This window comes from Oncorhynchus tshawytscha, linkage group LG01 (genome assembly GCF_018296145.1).
Source record: "Oncorhynchus tshawytscha isolate Ot180627B linkage group LG01, Otsh_v2.0, whole genome shotgun sequence".
NCBI classification, from domain to species: Eukaryota; Metazoa; Chordata; class Actinopteri; order Salmoniformes; family Salmonidae; genus Oncorhynchus; species Oncorhynchus tshawytscha.
In genome coordinates, this window is record NC_056429.1 from 92,751,528 (window position 1) to 92,772,963 (window position 21,436).

The 21,436-nt window shown below is 45.5% G+C and overlaps 1 protein-coding gene across 1 annotated transcript in view; it reads right to left on the reverse strand.

Annotated features, from left to right (window-relative positions):
* LOC112238315 (integrin alpha-9-like) overlaps positions 1-21,436 on the reverse strand; it is a 166,294-nt gene that overhangs the window by 119,425 nt on the left and 25,433 nt on the right. Inside the window, exons 4-7 of the mRNA XM_042327389.1 lie at positions 15,853-15,976; positions 7,026-7,093; positions 1,155-1,284; positions 905-990 (exon numbers count right to left, since the gene is read on the reverse strand). Coding sequence (XP_042183323.1) covers positions 905-990; positions 1,155-1,284; positions 7,026-7,093; positions 15,853-15,976 — 408 coding nt within the window. The remainder of the gene's footprint in view (positions 1-904; positions 991-1,154; positions 1,285-7,025; positions 7,094-15,852; positions 15,977-21,436) is intronic.

Here is a 21,436-nt window from a genome sequence, read left to right on the forward strand (position 1 = left end):
ACATTAGAGGTACACAGTACAGGTACGTACGTTAGAGGTACACAGTACAGGCACGTACGTTAGAGGTACACAGTACAGGCACGTACGTTAGAGGTACACAGTACAAGTATGTACGTTAGAGGTACACAGTACAGGTACGTACATTACAGGTACTCATTACAGGTATTTATGTTACAGGTACACAGGACAAGTATGTACGTTAGAGGTACTCATTACAGGTATTTATGTTACAGGTACACAGGAAAGGTATGTACGTTAGAGGTACACAGGACAAGTATATACGTTTCAGCTAGACAGTACAAGTATGTATGTTTCAGGTACACAGTACAGGTATGTACATTACAGGTACTCATGTTACAGGTACACAGGACAGGTATGTATGTTACAGGTACACAGGACAAGTATGTACGCTTCAGGTAGACAGTACAAGTATGTATGTTTCAGGTACACAGTACAAGTATGTACGTTAGAGGTACACAGTACAGGTACGTACATTACAGGTACTCATTACAGGTATTTATGTTACAGGTACACAGGACAAGTATGTACGTTAGAGGTACTCATTACAGGTATTTATGTTACAGGTACACAGGAAAGGTATGTACGTTAGAGGTACACAGTACAGGTATGTACATTACAGGTACTCAGTACAGGTATGTATGTTAAAGGGACACAGGACAGGTGTGTACATTACAGGTACACAGGACAGGTATGTATGTTACAGGTACACAGGACAGGTATGTACATTACAGGTACTCAGTACAGGTATGTATGTTACAGGTACACAGGACAGGTATGTACATTACAGGTACTCAGTACAGGTATGTATGTTACAGGTACACAGGACAGGTATGTACCACACCAATGCAATAACACAACAAAGGTATAACATTCCAGTACATACTTTCCCCTCTCCACTGTGTTGTGGAGCTCCTGCAGCCACATCTATGATGTTAGGAGAGGAGAAGTGTCCAGTAGTCACGGCATAGCCTGTAAAGTGTTGGTCAACCCGACAGTTAAAGTTGGTCAAACAGACAGACAGAGTTGGTCAAATGTGATAATTCACTGTTGCTCTTTGGTAGTATATACAGTGTTACTGTAAAGCCGTACTTGTCAAACGGTTGATGTAAACTAATCAAAGACAGGATACATACCTAGATAACTGTATCTATGTGAGTCAATGTCTTCTTTGTTGGGGTTGTAGAAGGTGTTGGAGGTCAGGTTGTAGACCTTAACTGTTCCTGTCCAGTAGTATGATCCTGGAGCTCCCATCACCACCAGCTCCTGATATGACCACAAACACACCATATTGACTCCCTGTCTCTCACAAAGTCGACCCAACGAAGTCACAATACATCAGAAAGAGAGACAGAGAGACAGAGAGTAGACTGTTCAGCAATTAACTTAAGTGAAAATACTGGATCACACTTTAATGGATTGGCAGACTTCACATTTGTATTTGTATTTATTATGGATCTCCATTAGCTGCACTCTTCCTGAGGTCCAGCAAAATTATGGCAGTTTATACCATTTTAAAACATTACAATAAATTCACAGATTTCACAACACACCGTGTGCCCTCAGGCCCCTACTCCACCACTACCACATATCTACAGTACTAAATCCATGTGTATGTATAGCGTGTGTGTGTGTGCGCCAACGTTTGTGTTGCTTCACAGTCCCCGCTGGTCCATAACGTGTTTTTTTAATCTGTTTTTTAAATCAAATTTTACTGCTTGCGTCAGTTACTTGATGTGGAATAGAGTTCCATGTAATCATGGCTCTATGTAGTACTGTGTGCCTCCCATAGTCTGTTCTGAACATGGGGACTGTGAAGAGACCTCGGAACTGTGTTACAGTAGTTTAGACAGACAGCTCGGTGCATTCAACATTTCAATACCTATTACAAATAAAAGTAGTAACGTAGTCAATCTCTCCTCCACTTTCAGCCAGGAGAGATTGACATGCATATTATTAATATTAGCTCTCTGTGTACATCCAAGGGCCAGCTGTGCTGCCCTGTTCTGAACCAATTGCAATTTTTCTAAGTCCTTTTTTGTGGCCCTTGACCACACAACTGAACAGTAGTCAAGGTGCGACAAAACTAGGGCCTGTAGGACCTGCCTTGTTGATAGTGTTGTTAAGAAGGCAGAGCAGCGCTTTATTATGGACAGACTTCTCCCCATTTTAGCTACTACTGCATCAATATATTTTGATCATGACCGTTTACAATCTAGTGTTACTCCAAGCAGTTTAGTCATCTCAACTTGTTCAATTTACACATTATTTATTACAAGATATAGTTGAGGTTTAGGTTTTAGTGAGTGTTTTGTTCCAAATACAATGTTTTTAGTTTTAGAAATACTGCAGCTCTTTGTTGAGGGTTGACTCATTTCAGTCACTGTAGTGTTGAGTCATTCACATACATAGAAACTCTGGCTTTACTCAAATGTCCTTAGTACAAAATTTAAAAAGCAAGGGGCCTAAACAGCTACCCTGGGGAATTCCTGATTCTAACTGGATTATATTTGATAGACTTCCATTAAAGAACACCCTCTGTGTTCTGTTAGACAAGTAACTCTTTATCCACATTACAGGCGTAAAGCCATAACACATCCATTTTTCCAGCAGCAGACTATGATCGATAATGTCAAAAGCTGCACCGAAGTCTAACAAGACAGCCCCCAAAATCATTTTATCATCATTTTGTGTAAGTGCTGTGCTTGTTGAATGTCCTTCTCTAGAAGCATGCTGAAATTCTGTTGTCAATTTGTTTACTGTAAAAAAGCACTGGTCAAATACACTTTTTTCCAGACGTTAACTAAGGGTTGGTAACAGGCTGATTGGTCAGCTATTTGAGCCAATAAAGGGGGCTTTACTATTCTTGGGTAGCGGAATGACTTTAGCTTCCCTCCAGGCCTGAGGGAACACACTCTCTTGTAGGCTTAAATTGAAGATGTGGCAAATAGGAGTGTTTAGTTTTAGTTTAGTTTATTAATTCAACCATTTAAAAAAAAAAGCACACATAAAACTTGAAAAAACCATAGATGCACATGAATAAAATCATTGAGGATAACACACAATAAAGTCTGGGACTTATTTCCATTGTGGCAATATTGTCTGCTATTATCCTCAGTAATTTTCCATCTAGATTGTCAGACCCTGGTGGCTTGTCATTGTTGATAGATAACAATAATGTTTTTCACCTCTTCCACACTGACTTTACAGAATTCAAAAGTAATTCTTGTCTTTCATGATTTGGTCCAATATACTTGGATGTGTAGTGTCAGTGTTTGTTGCTGGCATGTCATCCCTAAGTTTGCTTATCTTGTCAATGAAAAAGTCATTAAAGTAGTTTGCAATATCAGTGGGCTTTGTGATTAATAAACTATCTGATTCAATAAATGGAGCCGAGTTGGCTTTTTTTCCCCAGAATGTATATTTAAGGTGCCCCAAAGCTTTTTACTATCATTCTTTATATAATTTATCTTTGTTTCATAGTGTAGTTTAATTTTATTTTAATTTAGTTTAGTCACATGATTTATACATTTGCAGTACGTTTGCCAATCAGTTGGGCTGCCAGACCTTATTGCCAAACCTTTTGGCTCATCCCTCTCAACCACACAATTTTTAAATTCCTCATCAATCCAAGAGGATTGAACAATTTTTAGAGTCATTTTCTTAATGGGTGCGTGCTTATTGGTAACAGGAATAAGTAGTTTCATAAATGCATCAAGTGCAGCGTCTGGTTGCTCCTCATTACACACCACAGACCCGGGCGCACTACTGTTAGACACGTCTTTAAATCACTCCAACAAAGTACAGACTCAGTACAAAGAGCATGGATGTATCACAAATGGCCCCCTATTCCCTATATAGTGCACCAATTTTGACCAGAGAACTATGGGCCCTGGTCAGTAGCGACTATATATGGAATATGGAGTCATTTGGGATGCAGCCCATGTGGTCAAGTGCTAAACCATGTGAGCCTAACCACACTCCAGGTTAGGAGATGTTAACAAGCTAGTGTAATTTAGTAACTCACTGTGAGCATGTGAGCCTAACCACACTCCAGTATTTAATTATCTGAAGAAAACACGTCTTGTGCAAATAGTCTGGAAAAATCAGACTGAGGAAAAGGAAGTGTGAATGGAAGAACGTAGGGTTTGACTGATAGCCACGTTTCTGCAGTTAAGGCAAAATACATTTTGATTTCCTTCTGACCCCATCCCTTTATAGGGGAGGAAAGGGCAAGGCCTAGAGCGTAACAGAGAGGTCAAGTCTGGTAAAGTCTGGTGAATTTCACCCAATATTTTGGAGAAATACCAGGCAGACCGTGTGATTACCTTTATCCAGAGCTGATGTTGAAGACTGCTGAGAGCCAAGCCTTGAAAACAGAGCCCAAACAGACAAAAAGCAGCTTCATAACAGTTTGACTGCCGTCTGTAGGTGAGTCTGGATGTGTTAGTGTGTCTGGTGTGTGTCTGGTGTGTCCGGTGTATGTCTGGTGCGTCCGGTGTGCGTCTGGTGTGTCCGGTGTGCGTCTGGTGTGTCCGGTGTGCGTCTGGTGTGTCCGTGTGCGTCTGGTGTGTCCGGTGTATGTCTGGTGCATCCGGTGTGCGTCTGGTGCGTCCAGTGTGCGTCCGGTGTTCGTCTGGTGTGCATCTGGTGTGTCCAGTGTGTGTCTGGTGTGCATCTGGTGTGCGTCTGGTGCATCCGGTGTGCATCTGGTGTGTCCAGTGTGTGTCTGGTGTGTCCGGTGTGCGTCTGGTGTGTGTCTGGTGTGTCCGGTGTGTGGTGTGTGTGTAAGGTGTGTGTCCGGTGTGTGTCCAGTGTGTGTCCAGTGTGTGTCCAGTGTGTGGTGTGCATGTGTCTGGTGTGTGGTGTGCGTGTAAGGTGTGTGTCCAGTGTGTCCCGGTGTGTGTCTAGTGTGTGGTGTGCATCTGGTGTGCGTGTGGTGTGTGTCTGGTGTGTAGTGTGCGTCTGGTGTGTGTCTGGTGTGTCCGGTGTATGTCTGGTGCATCCGGTGTGCGTCTGGTGCGTCCAGTGTGTGTCTGGTGTGTCCGGTGTTCGTCTGGTGTGCGTCTGGTGTGCGTCTGGTGTGCGTCTGGTGTGCGTCCGGTGTGCGTCTGGTGCATCCGGTGTGCATCTGGTGTGTCCAGTGTGCGTCTGGTGTGTCCGGTGTGCGTCTGGTGTGTCCGGTGTGTGGTGTGTGTGTAAGGTGTGTGTCCGGTGTGTGTCCAGTGTGTGTCCAGTGTGTGGTGTGCGTGTGGTGTGTGTCTGGTGTGTGGTGTGCGTGTAAGGTGTGTGTCCGGTGTGTCCCGGTGTGTGTCTAGTGTGTGGTGTGCATCTGGTGTGCGTGTGGTGTGTGTCTGTGTGTGTGTGTCTGGTGTGTGTCTGGTGTGTGTGTGGTGTGTGTGTGTGGTGTGTGTGTGGTGAGTGTCTGGTGTGCATGTCCGGTGTGTGCTCGTCCGGTGTGCGTCTGGTGTGTGTGGTATGCGTCTGGTGTGCGTGTGTATGTGTGTGTGTGTGTGTGTGTCTGTCTGTCTGGTGTGTGTCTGGTGTTTGTGTCTGGTGTGTGTTTGTGTCTGGTGTGTGTTTGTGTCTGGTGTTTGTGTGTGTGTGCATCTGGTGTGTGTGTGTGTGTCTGGTATGTGTCTGGTGTGTGTCTGTTGTGTGTCTGGTGTATGGTTGTGTCTGGTGTGTGTTTGTGTCTGGTGTGTGTGTGTGGTGTGTCCGGTGTGTGTCTGTTGTGTTGTGTGCGTCTGGCGTGGTGTGTGTCTGGTGTGTGTGTGTGCGCAAGTCTGTCTGGTGTGAGCGTGTGTTTGGTATGCGTCTGGTGTGTGTCTGATGTGTGTCTGGTGTGCGTCTGGTGTCTGTGTGTGTGGTGTGCGTCTGGTGTGTGTGGTGTGTGTCTGGTGTGTGTGTCTGGTGTGTGTGTGATGTTTGTCTGGTGTGTGATGTTTGTCTGGTGTGTGTGCGTCTGGTGTGTGTGTGTGTGCGTCTGGTGTGTGTGGTGTGTCCGATGTGCGTCTGGTGTGTGTGTCTGGTGTGTGTGTCTGGTGTGTGTGTCTGGTGTGGTGTGTGTGTGTGCTCATGTGTTTTCTCTACCATGCGTGTGGTGTGTGTCTGGTGTGTGGTGTGCGTGTAAGGTGTGTGTCCGGTGTGTGCCGGTGTGTGTCTAGTGTGTGGTGTGCATCTGGTGTGCGTGTGGTGTGTGTCTGGTGTGTGGTGTGCGTCTGGTGTGTTTTGTGTGTCTGGTGTGTCTGGTGTGCATGTCCGGTGTGTGCTCTTCCGGTGTGAATCTGGTGTGTGTCTGGTGTGTATGGTATGCGCCTGGTGTGCGTGTGTATGTGTGTGTGTGTGTTTGTCTGTCTGTCTGTCTGGTGTGTGTCTGGTGTGTGTTTGTGTCTGTGTGTTTGTGTGTGTGTGTGTGTGTGGGTGTGCGTACATCTGGTGTGTGTGTCTGGTATGTGTCTGGTGTGTGTCTGTTGTGTGTCTGGTGTATGGTTGTGTCTGGTTGTGTTTGTGTCTGGTGTGTGTGTGTGTCTGGTGTGTGTGTGTGGTGTGTCCGGTGTGTGTCTGTTGTGTGGTGTGCGTCTGGCGTGGTGTGTGTCTGGTGTGTGTGTGCGCGCACGTCTGTCTGGTATGTGCGTGTGCTTGGTATGCGTCTGGTGTACGTCTGGTGTGTGTGTGTGGTGCGTGTCTGTGTGTGTGGTGTGCGTCTGTGTGTGTGTGTGTGTGTGTCTGGTGTGTGTGTGTGATGTTTGTCTGCTGTGTGATTTTTGTCTGGTGTGTGCGTCTGGTGTGTGTGTGTGCGTCTGGTGTGTGTGGTGTGTCCGATGTGCATCTGGTGTGTGTGTGTGTCTGGTGTGTGTGTGTGTGTGTGCTCATGTGTTTTCTCTACCATTAAAAGGTATCCCAGACTGAAAGAGCAGCCTGAGATAACAGCAACACAAACAGAGCAGTACCACATGTATTAGAGGAAGAGAAGAGATGAACATGGAGAATGCACTGCCACTGACCTCAGTAAAAACGCCTGCTATCCCCGCTTGGCACGAGCCGTGCTCTTCCCCATACTTCTGCTTATAGTCTGCAAAGAAAAAACAAACCAAAATGACTTTGCTGTGTACCTGAGCCAGCATTTATACTCCACTTCTCCCTGCATTCCATATGGAGCTAGACAACGTCTTCAGCGCAGGCCAAGTAAAAATCTGGAAACTGGGGGAAGAAAGTTTGGGTACGTCCCACATGGCACCTTATTCCCTGTATAGTGCACTACTTTTGACCAGGGCCGTATGGGATCCCCATGGGCCCTGATCAAAAGTAGTGCACTATATAGGGGATAGGGTTCCAATTGGAATGCATTAAAACTGCAGAGTCTGCCTCTACGGGGTGGGGGGGGGGGGGCACTCTGCCTCTATGGGGTGGGGGGAGAACTCTGCCTCTTGGGGTGGGGAGGAGAACTCTGCCTCTTGCCTCTTGGGGTGGGGAGGAGAACTCTGCCTCTTGGGGTGGGGAGGAGAACTCTGCCTCTTGGGGTGGGGAGGAGAACTCTGCCTCTTGGGGTGGGGAGGAGAACTCTGCCTCTTGGGGTGGGGAGGAGAACTCTGCCTCTTGGGGTGGGGAGGAGAACTCTGCCTCTATGGGGGGGGAGGAGAACTCTGCCTCTATGGGGGGGGAGGGTGAACTCTGCCTCTGGGGTGGGGAGGTGGGGGGAGAACTATGCCTCTTGGGGGGGGTGGGAGAACTCTGCCTCTGGGGGGGGAGGAGAATTCTGCCTCTTGGGGTGGGGGGGGTATATGGGGTGAGTTTCTGTGTGTGTTTCTGTGTATGTGTTTCTGTATATGTGTGTGTGTGTGTTTCTGTGTGTGTGTTTCTGGGGTGGGGTGAGTTTCTGTATCTGGGGTGTGTGGGGGGGGAGGGTGTTTCTGTGTGTGTGTTTCTGTGAGTGTTTGTGTGTGAGTTTCTGAACTATCTGGGGGTGTGTGGGGTGTTTCTGCCTCAGGTGGGGGGTATATGTGTTTCTGTGTGTGTTTGTGTGTGAGTTTCTGTATCTGTGTCTGTGTTTCTGTTTGTTTCTGTGTGTGTGTTTCTGTGTTTCTGTATCTGTGTCTGTGTTTCAGTGTGTGTGTTTCTGTGTCAGTGTGTGTGTTTCTGTGTCGGTGTGTGTGTGTTTCTGTGTCGGTGTGTGTGTGTGTATGTCAGTGTGTGTGTGTGTATGTCAGTGTGTGTGTGTGTGTGTGTGTGTGTGTGTGTGTATGTGTGTGTGTGTGTGTGTATGTCAGTGTGTGTGTGTGTGTGTGTGTGTGTCAGTGTGTGTGTGTGTGTCAGTGTGTGTGTGTGTCAGTGTGTGTGTGTGTGTGTGTGTGCCTAGTTGCTTGGCAGGAGTTGCTCCGTGTGATTGGAGGCAAGTGCAGAAAGGAAGACACTAAAAAAGCTCCCTTGAAAGAGGAACTCACTTGGCTGAATCAAAACAAATCATTTCATTAAATCATGTGTCTGAGTCCCAAATGGCACATCATTCCCTATATAGTGCACTACTTTTGATCTCGGCCCATAGTCAAAAGTGGTGCACCATGGGTGCCATTTGGGACGTTGGTCATGATACTTGTATAGGAAATGCTTTTCTATAGATCCTTTTTCAAACCACCTTCATTGTGTTAGAATGTACAAGGCCTATAAATTACTTGGAGGGCAGAGAAACCTGACAGTGGACCAATTTAATATCAGTTAAGAACAAATTCTTATTTACAATAACGGCCTAGAAACAGTGGGTTAACTGCCTTGTTCAGGGGCAGAACAACAGATTTGTACCTTGTCAGCTCTGGGATTCGATATAGCAGCCTTTTGGTTACTGGCCCAACGCTCTAACCACTAGGCTACCTGCTGCCCCAGTAGGAAGGTATTGATCAGAATCTGTATCTCTCCTAACATGGTAAAACAGGGTGGTCCCAGGCTGTAGCCCTCCTAACATGGTAAGACAGGGTGGTCCCAGGCTGTAGCCCTCGTAACATGGTCCCAGGCTGTAGCCCTCGTAACATGGTCCCAGGCTGTAGCCCTCGTAACATGGTCCCAGGCTGTAGCCCTCCTAACATGGTCCCAGGCTGTAGCCCTCGTAACATGGTCCCAGGCTGTAGCCCTCCTACAGGTGAGTAGGTAATGCATACTCTACAGTATTGTATCTGGGGCCATATTCACAAAGAGTCTCAGAGTAGGAGTGCTGATCTAGGATCAGTTCTGCCTTTTAGATAATAATGAATATCCAAGATTACCACTCCTACCACTCCTACTCTGAGACGCTATTTGAAAATGGGTCCCAGTTGAAAATGGGCCTCTCACTACCAGGACGTCATTGTAAATATGAATATTGTTCCTGATTCGACTGGTTAAAAAAAGTTTCATAAATTAATAAATTCAGTCTGCAAATATTCTTAAACGCCTTGAAAAACACCAGGCCAATAGTGTTTTCAACACAGCTTCCTAAAGAAAACATTTGCGAGGGAATCAAGGGCGAAATTAGGGGGTAGATATTACAGGGGACAAATAATTGCATTTCCTGCAAATCTACATAGTTTGACATGACATATTATGCCTCTCTTGAGGGGTATATGGATGGATGGGTATTTTCAAACGTGGAAAACAGTTAACTTCCTGAATTTCAACACATTTGAAAAATGTACCATTTTATAATGCTATTTTTACACACTGTCATGAGTCAGACATATTTTTTGCCGTTTTTAAAAGCACATTTTCTGCAATTTTACACATTTTCCCATGGGACAGAGATAAACATTTGCTTGTTTAAAATCTCATCTCATGCTATTCTTAACATTTTGCCATGAGGATGAGAGAATGGTGTAGTTTTAAAGTAAACAGTTAGGGGAATATCTCACTTTTAAAAGTTCATATTCTGTTAACTCATACCCCCAAATAATGCTATTGACTCCTATACTTGTATGTAGCCAAAGCATAAATTGGGGGGGAAAACTATTCAAAAACCCCATCTCAAACAGAACATTTAAAAAATGCTTGCTATTTCCTCATAGACAATGATGTCATCCTCCTGAGGTATACGCCCACACCATTCCAACACAGAAAAGCTGCTTTTTAACATTAATTAAAGCTCATATTTCATAGAAATCTGTAATCACTGAACAGGTCCTTTAAAGGTTGATGTTTGTGCAAAAACGCACAAATAACAGCTTGAAACTGTATAACTCAGGGGTGGGCAATTCCAGTTCTCGAGGGCCTGATTGGTCTCACAGTTTGCCCCAGCCCCAGCTAACACACCTGACTCCAATAATCATCTAATCATGATCTTCAGTTTAGAATGCAATCTGATTAAATCAGCTGTGTTTGCTAGGGATGGAGTAAAAGTGTGAGACCAATCAGGCCCTGGAGGAGTGGAGCTGCCCACCCCTGGCATAACTGATCAATGCACCATCATACCAGCCTATCTATTGCTTAAAACCCCCAAATGGATGAATAAGATATTTGGATACAGAAGTGCCATTTCTTACCAATCTCTACAGCTTCCATTCAATCCTGTGAAATGACGTCGACACATACTGGAGGAGTTACTGGCTAGCTTCAAATGGCTATGTTCCCCCATCCCCGTGGCAATTTAGTCTATGGAGGGAATACACATTCCTACATCTCTACCTCAATTAGCTGGACCTAAACACTAGCTAGGTTTCAATCCAAATTGGCTACAGATTGTCATGTGAATACTCTAAAAACTGCATAAAACAATATATTCCTACCAGAGATGTTTCCATCTAATTGACTTGTTGCAGATAAAAGGCTGTGTGTGATGACGTAGTGCACATACAAATACCTTTGCGGTTAAATTCCAGCATAACTTATAAAAAGTCACAAGTTAAACGGGTTTCCATCGCATTTCAAACTCTACTGATGGTTTTGTCTCAAAAAGGATGTGTTATATAGCGAATGTGCCCACTCTGGTATTGGCACGTGTGCTCTAGCCAACAGCTCGGGTATAGTCTACCCGATGAGATTATTATGGACAGAAAAAGCAAGATTATGTCAAACGGCAGCTAAGCATTGATCATCATGTCACCAGAATAAGACCCTCAATATTTATTGGAAAAGAGCATCAAGATCTTGCACTTTCAACACCCTGTGAAGTTCATCAGAACATATTTCATCTGTAGCCTAATAAACTGTATGCTTTCCTGAGTTGTAGTGGCATGACCTTACAACTTCATTCACTTGACTTCAAGTTTACTTCAATATGATGTTTAATTATATCAATATTTGCACACAAAAGCGTCCAACGTTTCTTGCATAATTAATTTTACAGATACAAAAAGATCCCACCTTGTCAAGCTTATTTTGTTTTGACGACATTTGGAAAGTTCACAGAAAAATGTTCTGTTTCCATTAGTCCTGTCGTCATGACAATTTTTACCCGACATGTACTTTACTCGTATAAAAAGTTTGGATGGAAACCTGGTTAGTGTGTGGAATATTTTATCCTTTAGCAGCATAGCAAAGTGTGTGTGTGTCCTTGGAATCTCCAGGTGTTGGGTCCTGCAAGACTGAGCTCATATTTCCCTCTTGAGTTGGTTTGAGAGAGAACATTTCAAGGCTCTTACGGTGCCTGATAGCCTTGTGTGTGTGTGTGTGTGTGTGTGTGTGTGTGTGCGTGTGTGTGTGCCTGTGCGCGCAAGTCTATAACTCATTGTGAGACCTGGAGAGAACGTGTGCCATGATAAAATCCCTGCACTGTCTAACCCGGGGCCGAGGGTATACACAGCATGTACACACACAGATTAGGATGTACACACACAGCTTAAACACACAAGCCCTCTCCCCCTTATCCTCCTTATAAATTCAGTAAACTTCAGTCTGTATCTCTGTCTATATGTTGTGTACATTGTGAGCTGAAGGAAGAATTCCATTGAAAGTTACTGTGCAGTAACCATGACATTAATGTCTGTTTGTATGAAGCCATTCATGCACAGTGCCTTCACAAAGTATTCACACCCCTTGACTTCTTTGTGTTACAAAGTGGGATTGAAATGGATTTAATTATCATTTTTTGTCAATGACCTACACAAAATAATCTGTAATGTCAAGCGGAAGAAAATATTCTAACATTTGTAAAAATTAAAAATAAAAATGTAAAAAGAAATACAAAAAATAAAACACTAATATATATTGATCATATAAGTATTCAACCAACTGAGCCAATACATGTTAGATCTACCTTTGGCAGCAATTCCAGCTGTGAGTCTTTCTGCGTAAATCTCTAAGAGCTTTACACACCTGGACAATATTTGCACTTTATTCTTTTAAAAATTCTTCAAGCTCTGTCAAGGTGGTTGTTGATCATTGCTAGACAGCCATTTTCAAGTCTTGACATAGATTTTCATGTATATTTAAGTAAAAGCTGTAACTAGGCCCCTCATGAACATTCATTGTCATCTTGGTTAGCAACTCCAGTGCATATTTGGCCTTGTGATTTAGGTTATCATCCTGCTGAAAGGTAAACTTGTCTCCAGTGTCTGTTGGAAAGCAGACTGAATCAGATTTTCATCTAGGATTTTGCATGTGCTTAGCTCTATTCTGTTTATTTTTTATCATAAACTCTAGTCCTTGCAAATGACAAGCATACCAATAACATGATGCAGCACCACCATGCTTGAAAATATGTAGAGTGGTACTCAGTAGCGTGTTGTATTGGGTTTGCAACAAACATAGGTAGATTTCTTTACCACATTTTTTTTGCAGTTTTAAATTCTTACTTATTGTAAACCGGATGCATATTTTGGAATATTTTTGTTCTGTACAAGCATATTCAATGTCTGCTTTTTTCATTTATCCCCGACCACCAATAGGTGGCCTAATTTATTTTGTATTTTTTATTGAATATTAAAAATATAATCTAACTGCAATGAAGACACTCAACATTACATTCAGCAATCTATCAGACTCCCATCGAGAATGACCCACAGGAGCAACCAGGGTCAAGCGCCCCGCCCAAGGACACGTTGACAGATCTCACACCAAGTCAAATCAGAGCCCGAACCAGCGACGTATCAGCCAAAGCTCCCAACCGCCAGGCCACCAACCATCCAAGATACCCCCAACAGTTCCCAGAGAGCTGCCCCTCCACCATCCGAGACTAATGAAATGATCTAAGTTTGTCATTCAAAGTAACTTCTTTAAAAAAAAATGTTGTTGTTATTTTTGACTTTCATCTTTGACCGTCATTCTATTCCCACACAGCAACTCCACTCCCACTTGTCTCAAGTTCCACACCCCAACACTCCGTTTCCCTCAGCCCATCCCACCTATCTCTGCTGGGCACACTCTTCGGATTTCTACAGTTGAAGTCGGAAGTATACATACACTTAGGTTGGAGTCATTAAAACTTGTTTTTCAACCACTCCACACATTTCTTGTTAACAAACTATAGTATTGGCAAGTCAGTTAGGACATCTACTTTGTGCCTGAGACAAGTAATTTTTCCAACAATTGTTTACAGACAGATTATTTGACTTATAATTCACTGTATCACAATTCTAGTGGGTCAGAAGTTTACATACACTAAGTTGACTGTACCTTTAAACAGCTTTAGAAGCTTCTGATAGGCTAATTGACATCATTTGAATCAATTGGAGGTGTACCTGTGGATGTATTTCAAGGCCTACCTTCAAACTCAGTGCCTCGTTGCTTGACATCATGGGAAAATCAAAAGAAATCAGCCAAGGCCTCAGAAAACAATTGTAGACCTCCACAAGTCTGATTCATCCTTGGGAGAAATTTACAAACACCTGAAGGTACCATGCTCATCTGTACAAACAATAGTACGCAAGTATAAACACCATGGGACCACGCAACCGTCATACCACTCAGGAAGGAGACGCGTTCTGTCTCCTAGAGATGAACGTACTTTGGTGCAAAAAGTGCAAATCAATCCCAGAACAACAGCAAACGACCTTGTGAAGATGCTGGAGGAAACAGGTACAAAAGTATCTATATCCACAGTAAAACAAGTCCTATATCCACTGTTCCAAAACCGTCATAAAAAAGCCAGACTAAGATTTGCAACTGCACATGGGAACAAAGATCATACTTTTTGGAGAAATGTCCTCTGGTCTGATGAAACAAAAATAGAACTGTTTGGCCATAATGACCATTGTTATGTTTGGAGGAAAAAGGGAGGGTTTGCAAGCCGAAGAAAACCATCCCAACCGTGAAGCACGGGGGTGGCAGCATCATGTTGTGGGGGTGCTTTGCTTCTTCACAAAATAGATGGCTTCATGGGGGGGGGAAATTATGTGGATATATTGAAGCAACATCTCAAGACATCAATCAGGAAGTTAAAGCTTGATTGCAAATAGGTCTTCCAAATGGACAATGACCCCAAGCATATTTCCAAAGTTGTGGCAAAATGGCTTAAGAACAACAAAGTCAAGGAATTGGAGTGGCCATCACAAAGCCCTGACCTCAATCCTATAGAAAATTTGTGGGCAGAACTTAAAAAATGTGTGCAAGCAAGGAGGCCTACAAACCTGACTCAGTTACACCAGCTCTGTCAGGAGGAATGGGCTAAAATTCACCCAACTTATTGTGGGAAGCTTGTGGAATGCTACGTTTGACCCAAGTTAAACAATTTAAAGGCAATGCTACCAAATACTAATTGAGTGTATGTAAACTGCTGACCCTCTGGGAATGTGATGAAAGAAATAAAAGCTGGAATAAATCATTCTCTCTCCTATTATTCTGACATTTAACATTCTAAAAATAAAGTGGTGATCCTAACTGACCTAAGACAGGGAATTTTTACTAGGATTAAATGTCAGCGATTGTGAAAAACTGAGTATAAATGTATTTGGCTAAGGTGTATGTAAACCCCCGACTTCAACTGTTCTTCTTTCAACTATGCTGTGATGTTTAACATAGATTCAAACTATATCTAATGACTAGAATCCACAGATTTCGAGTTTAAGAGAAATAATTTTACTAAGAGTATTAGTTAGTATATTAGTAATTGACTGACCAGGTCTCTCCAGGTCTCCCAACAATGCTATTTCTAAGGTCAATTTTAGATCAATGTTATGAATTTTCAGCCATTCCTGAACCTGAGACCAGAAGCAGGCTACCTGAGGGCAATACCAAAACAAATGGTCTATTGATTCTTTATCCTCACAACAAAATCTGCAGAGCTGTGATGATTGTATGCCCCAAATATTCATTTTGTTGGTGGAAAGAATTCTGTAAAATAAATTTAGCTGAAAAGCACGAAGTCTTCAATCTTGCGTCGTTTTATATATCAACTCATACACCCTGTGCCATGGAATCGGAACATCCCTGGTTTTCCCAGCCCTTCTTTGCGAGGCGTTGGAAAACCTCCCTGGTCTTTATGGTTGAATTGGTTTTGAAATTCACTCCTCGACTGAGGGACCTGACAGATAATTGTCTCTATGTGTGGGGTACAATTGAACTCATTTTAAATTCAAGCTGTAACACAACAAACTGTAGAAAAAGTCAAAGGGTGTAAATAATTCCTGAAGACACTGTGTATAGTTTACTACATGTTTCTACACTATTAGATCTAATCCTGAAGTATAATGTTTCTCAACCTTGGGTACTAGTTCCCGCCAGAGTAAGTGGCTTATAAAGGGGGTACTCATGAGAAAATAGACCTATTGATCAGTCGTTCATGAGGGGGTACTTCAGGCAGAGCAAAATGTAATTAGGGGTACAGTAACCAAAAAAGATTGAGAACATTACCGTACCTTCATACCAGGGGATGAGGGCTGGGGTCCTGCCCTGTAGAGGTGGTTTGTGTGTGTGTGTGTGTGTGTACGACTGTACCTTCGTAGCAGGGGATGAGGGCTTGGGTCCGGCCCTGTAGCGTAGGAGGGATGATGGAACAGTAACCATGGGGAAGGATGAGCTCAGAGTCATAGAAGACATTCTTCCAACGGTGGGCACAGGCCTGCATCAGACACATGAGAGGCACAGGCCTGCATCAGACACATGAGAGGCACAGGCCTGCATCAGACACAAGAGAGGCACAGGCCTGCATCAGACACAAGAGAGGCACAGGCCTGCATCAGACACAAGAGAGGCACAGGCCTGCATCAGACACATGAGAGGCACAGGCCTGCATCAGACACATGAGAGGCACAGGCCTGCATCAGACACAAGAGAGGCACAGGCCTGCATCAGCACACACACAAGAGAGGCACAGGCCTGCATCAGACACAAGAGAGGCACAGGCCTGCATCAGACACAAGAGAGCCACAGTCAGAACACAAAGACAGAGACGTGACGTCTCACTCAGGTGTGACTGGATCTGCTGGCCTACTCTGAGATAACAGAGAGCAGAAAGGTGGACAGGCGGCAGGACAGACAGACAAGATGACAGATGTACGCAGTACGCACGCACGCACTCACACACACACACACACACACACTCATACACACACGTACACCCACTCCATCATACCCCCACACACTTTAACCAAGCTGCTTAATTAACTGTTCTGAGAGAAGAGAAGGGATGAAGTCACAGCCAACTGTGACCATAACGGCCCTGGTTTTATTAGTCTGTCGTGTGACTATCCGGACATCAGATTAAGAACAACCCCTGCTTCATAAAAACATCCTGAGTTCCGAACAGTTCTCATAACATGTTCATCATAACATCCTGGGTTCCTTCCTAGTATTCGTGTGCATCCACAGGCAGGGTTATTTCTTTACACATGTCCATTTCAGCACAGTTCCAGCAACTGCAGTGGATGCACAACCAGGCCAGCTCAGTTCAGCTTGGTTCGGCTCAGTTCAGTAGTGTGAAATGCTCCTGAACTGAGTTCTAACAGTCCTCTAGTGTAATAACGGATTTCTAACAGTCCTCTAGTGTAATAACGGAGCTATAACAGTCCTCTAGTGTAATAACGGAGCTATAACAGTCCTCTAGTGTAATAACGGAGCTATAACAGTCCTCTAGTGTAATAACAGAGCTATAACAGTCCTCTAGTGTAATAACAGAGCTATAACAGTCCTCTAGTGTAATAACTGAGTTATAACAGTCCTCTAGTGTAATAACTGAGCCAATGCCTTTGGCTCAGTTCCCCATGAACTCCTCTGGGAATCCTTCAACATTTTCCACATACCAGAACCCATCACTACACTGGTAAAGGCCTATTTCCAAGACCTGCAATTGTGTTTCACAACACCTGACCTAACAACAACATGGCAGCGCTTGGAAGTAGGCATAATGGCAGGCTGTACAATTTCACCTCTGGCCTTCACTATGGCCATGGAAGTCATCATCGGGGCATCGAGATGGGGGGTCGGCGGTGAGAGAACTAAGGAAGGGCTCCGTCTCCCACCTATCCGAGCATACATGGATGACATGACTACACTGACCACTACTGCAGCATGCACCAGGCGGCTACTTGCAAAACTGCAGGATAACATCAAGTGGGCCCGGATGAAAATCAAGCCAAGCAAATCTCAAAGCATCTCCATAGTCAAGGGACAGCTTAAAGATGTGAGGTTCTGCATTGGAGATGACCCGATACCAACGGTGTCTGAGCAACCCGTCAAGAGCCTGGGTAGATGGTACAAATCAAATCAAATCAAAATCAAATCCGGGATAAAGATCAAGTGCAGCAAGTAAGGCAGGACATCGCCGACGGTCTTGAGAACATCAACAAGACCCCACTGCCTGGGAGGCTCAAGCTTTGGTGCCTACAGTTTGGACTTCTCCCCCGGGTAATGTGGCCACTCACCGTCTATGAGGTCCCAGTAACAACAGAACCATTTCCTCATACGTGAAGAAATGGCTGGGTGTCCCACGATGCCTGAGTAACATCGGCCTCTATGGCAAAGGGGTCCTTGAACTACCTCTTACAAGTCTAACGGAGGAGTACAAGTGCTCTAAAGTAAGACTTCAGATGACATTGAAGGACTCCAAAGACCAGACCATTAGCAAGGCTGCACCTCCCCTACAAATTGGATGGAAATGGACATCATCCAAGGCTGTGCAGCAAGCAACATCAGCCCTGAGACACCAAGACATTGTGGGGAATATCCAGCATGGAAGAGGAGGCTTTGGCCTGGCAGCAAGCAAACCAACAACATCCGAACGCAGGAAGCTGGTGGTCGAGGAGGTGCGCAAACAGGAGGAGACTGCAAGAAGTGCAAAGGCTGTCTCTCTTGCTAAACAAGGGCAATGGATGCGGTGGGAAGGCCTGGAGAGGAGATAGATCAACTGGAGTGAGCTTTGGCAAATGGAGGCAAGTAACATCAGCTTCATCATAAGAGCTGTTTATGATGTGCTTTCCATCAATGGTATGGCGAGGACTCGACCTGCCCCCTCTGCCCAGCTCCAGCGACTCTCAGGCATATAATGACAGGTTGCAAGACCAGCCTCTCACAAGGCTGCTACACCTGGAGGCACAATCAGGTCCTCAAGAGCCTGGCTGCAGCACTTGAGGCCAAGAGGAGTGCAACCAATTCATTACCTCCAAAAACAAGCAATCCCGTCAAAACAACAACATTCATCCGGGAGGGACAGAAAAGGCCCAAGCATCCTCTTACGAAGCCAGAAACTGGACACCTAGCCATGGCCCGGGACTGGAAGATGCATGGCTGGAATGCAAAAGTCTGGCCAGTTGAAGTGGGATGCAGAGGATTTGTGGCTTCTTCCACCATCAGGTTGCTGAAAGAACTTGGAATCCATGGACAGGCTCTGTGGCAGATCGTCAGATCAGTTTCGCAAGCAGCTGAAAGAGGCAGCCAGTGGATCTGGATCAAATGGAAGGACCCTTGCTGGGCTATAACTTCATGACCCCCCACCCCCACCTGAGAACCCAATTCAGATCCCTCTAACTTGAGGAGGGCATATGAGGTATGCGGTCAGCTGTAGGGCTGGCTCAGGGGAGAGGACGCCCCTGCCTTGCATAGTCCCGTGGGACATCTTAATTGGGCATGGGACACAAGCTAAGGCTTGATCACCCTTTAGCTGGCCACCTTTGATGAGGGTGTTTAGTGATTAAAGGCCGAAACACCCACTGATTCGAAGGCACACTACTGAGGATGTGTCCCAAAATTGACATCTTAACCCAGTCTAAGAAATACATCTCCCATGCCACTCTGTCAACATCACGGCAAATCTCATGTGAGTGCATTCCATCTATTGGCACAATGGACAGTTTTTAACATCTCGTCCCGTGTTTTATGATTCTAGTGTAATAATGGAGTTCTAACGGTCCTCTAGTGTAATAACGGAGTTCTAACAGTCCTCTAGTGTAATAACGGAGTTCTAACAGTCCTCTACTGTAATAACTGAGTTATAACAGTCCTCTACTGTAATAACTGAGTCCTAACAGTCCTCTACTGCAATGCTTCTCTGGGCTATGAACACAGAGGTCATGACTCTCTAGAGTGCAGCAGCCCATTGTGGAACCAACTCACAGAGGTAAATAGACAAGCACTGTAAATCACAATCAAGAGAATCTCCAAAAGAAGAAAAAAAACTTTATAGTGCATTTTTTAAACAACTCCATTTTTGGGATACAAAGGTAAACAGCACACAGTAAAATCACTCCGGTCCCAGAAAGTTGTTTTCTTCATTAATATTTTAGGCTCCCGAGTGGCGCAGCGGTCTAAGGCACTCCATCTCACTACAGACACCCTGGTTTGATTCCAGGCTGTATCACAACCGGACATGATTGGGAGTCCCATAGGGCGGTGCACAATGGGCCCAGCGTCGTCTGGGTTTGGCCGGGGTAGGCCGTCATAGTAAATAAGAATTTCTGACTTGCCTAAAGGTTAAATAAATAAATAGTCCATTGACAATATTCCTCAAAGAATCATTTAGCCTCCTGTGTTTTGGATAAACATTCCAAAACTAAGTGTGTGTTGTAAGGAAATAGGAAACTACGGCAGTGGTCTCCAAGCTTCTTTGCACAAATAATGGCACAGAAATGTGGTCAGACTTCAGACTCTGTGCCAAATGGCACCCTATTCCCAGACAGTTACGTTCTTGACGCTTTTCCCCACCCTCCCACCTCATATTTCTTTCTTACTCATATACTGTTGAAAAAGTCCAGTCCAGTCTGTTACACAGCCATTTGAAGCAGGTTGTGGACACAGTGAGGGACTTCAGATGACTGTCTGGCAGAAGGATGGCTGTGTTGAGAAAGATTGATGTGTTTTAGAGCTGAGTAGTCGGACCTACAGTACAGCTCTAGCAGAGCAGCCTGGCCTACAGTGCTAGCTGAGCAGCCTGGCCTACAGCGCTAACAGAGTAGCCTGGCCTACAGCGCTAGCTGAGCAGCCTGGCCTACAGCGCTAGCAGAGCAGCCTGGCCTACAGCGCTAGCAGAGCAGCCTGGCCTACAGCGCTAGCAGAGCAGCCTGGCCTACAGCGCTAGCAGAGCAGCCTGGCCTACAGCGCTAGCAGAGCAGCCTGGCCTAGCAGAGCAGCCTGGCCAGAGCAGCCTGGCCTACAGTGCTAGCAGAGCAGCCTGGCCTACAGCGCTAGCAGAGCAGCCTGGCCTACAACGCTAGCAGAGCAGCCTGGCCTACAGCGCTAGCAGAGCAGCCTGGCCTACAGCGCTAGCAGAGCAGCCTGGCCTACAACGCTAGCAGAGCAGCCTGGCCTACAACACTAACAGAGTAGCCTGGCCTACAACGCTAGCAGAGCAGCCTGGCCTACAGCGCTAACAGAACAGCCTGGCCTACAGAGCAGCCTGGCCTACAGAGCAGCCTGGCCTACAGAGCTAGCAGAGCAGCCTGGCCTACAATGCTAAAAGAGCAGCCTGGCCTACAACGCTAGCAGAGCAGCCTGGCCTACAACGCTAACAGAGCAGCCTGGCCTACAGAGCAGCCTGGCCTACAGCCTACAGAGCAGCCTGGCCTACAGCGCTAGCAGAGCAGCCTGGCCTACAGCGCTAACAGAGCAGCCTGGCCTACACAGAGCAGTCTGGCCTACAGAGCAGCCTGGCCTACAGTGCTAGCAGAGCAGCCTGGCCTACAGCGCTAGCAGCCTGGCCTACAGCCTGGCCTGGACAACACAGAGCAGCCTGGCCTACAGCGCTAGCAGAGCAGCCTGGCCTACAATGCTAGCAGAGCAGCCTGGCCTAGCGCAGCAGAGCATGCTAGCAGAGCAGCCTGGCCTACAATGCTAGCAGAGCAGCCTGGCCTACAACGCTAGCAGAGCAGCCTGGCCTACAGCGCTAGCAGAGCAGCCTGGCCTACAGCGCTAGCAGAGCAGCCTGGCCTACAGCGCTAGCAGAGCAGCCTGGCCTACAGCGCTAGCAGAGCAGCCTGGCCTACAGCGCTAGCAGAGCAGCCTGGCATACAGCGCTAGCAGAGCAGCCTGGCCTACAGCGCTAGCAGAGCAGCCTGGCCTACAGTGCTAGCTGAGCAGCCTGGCCTACAGC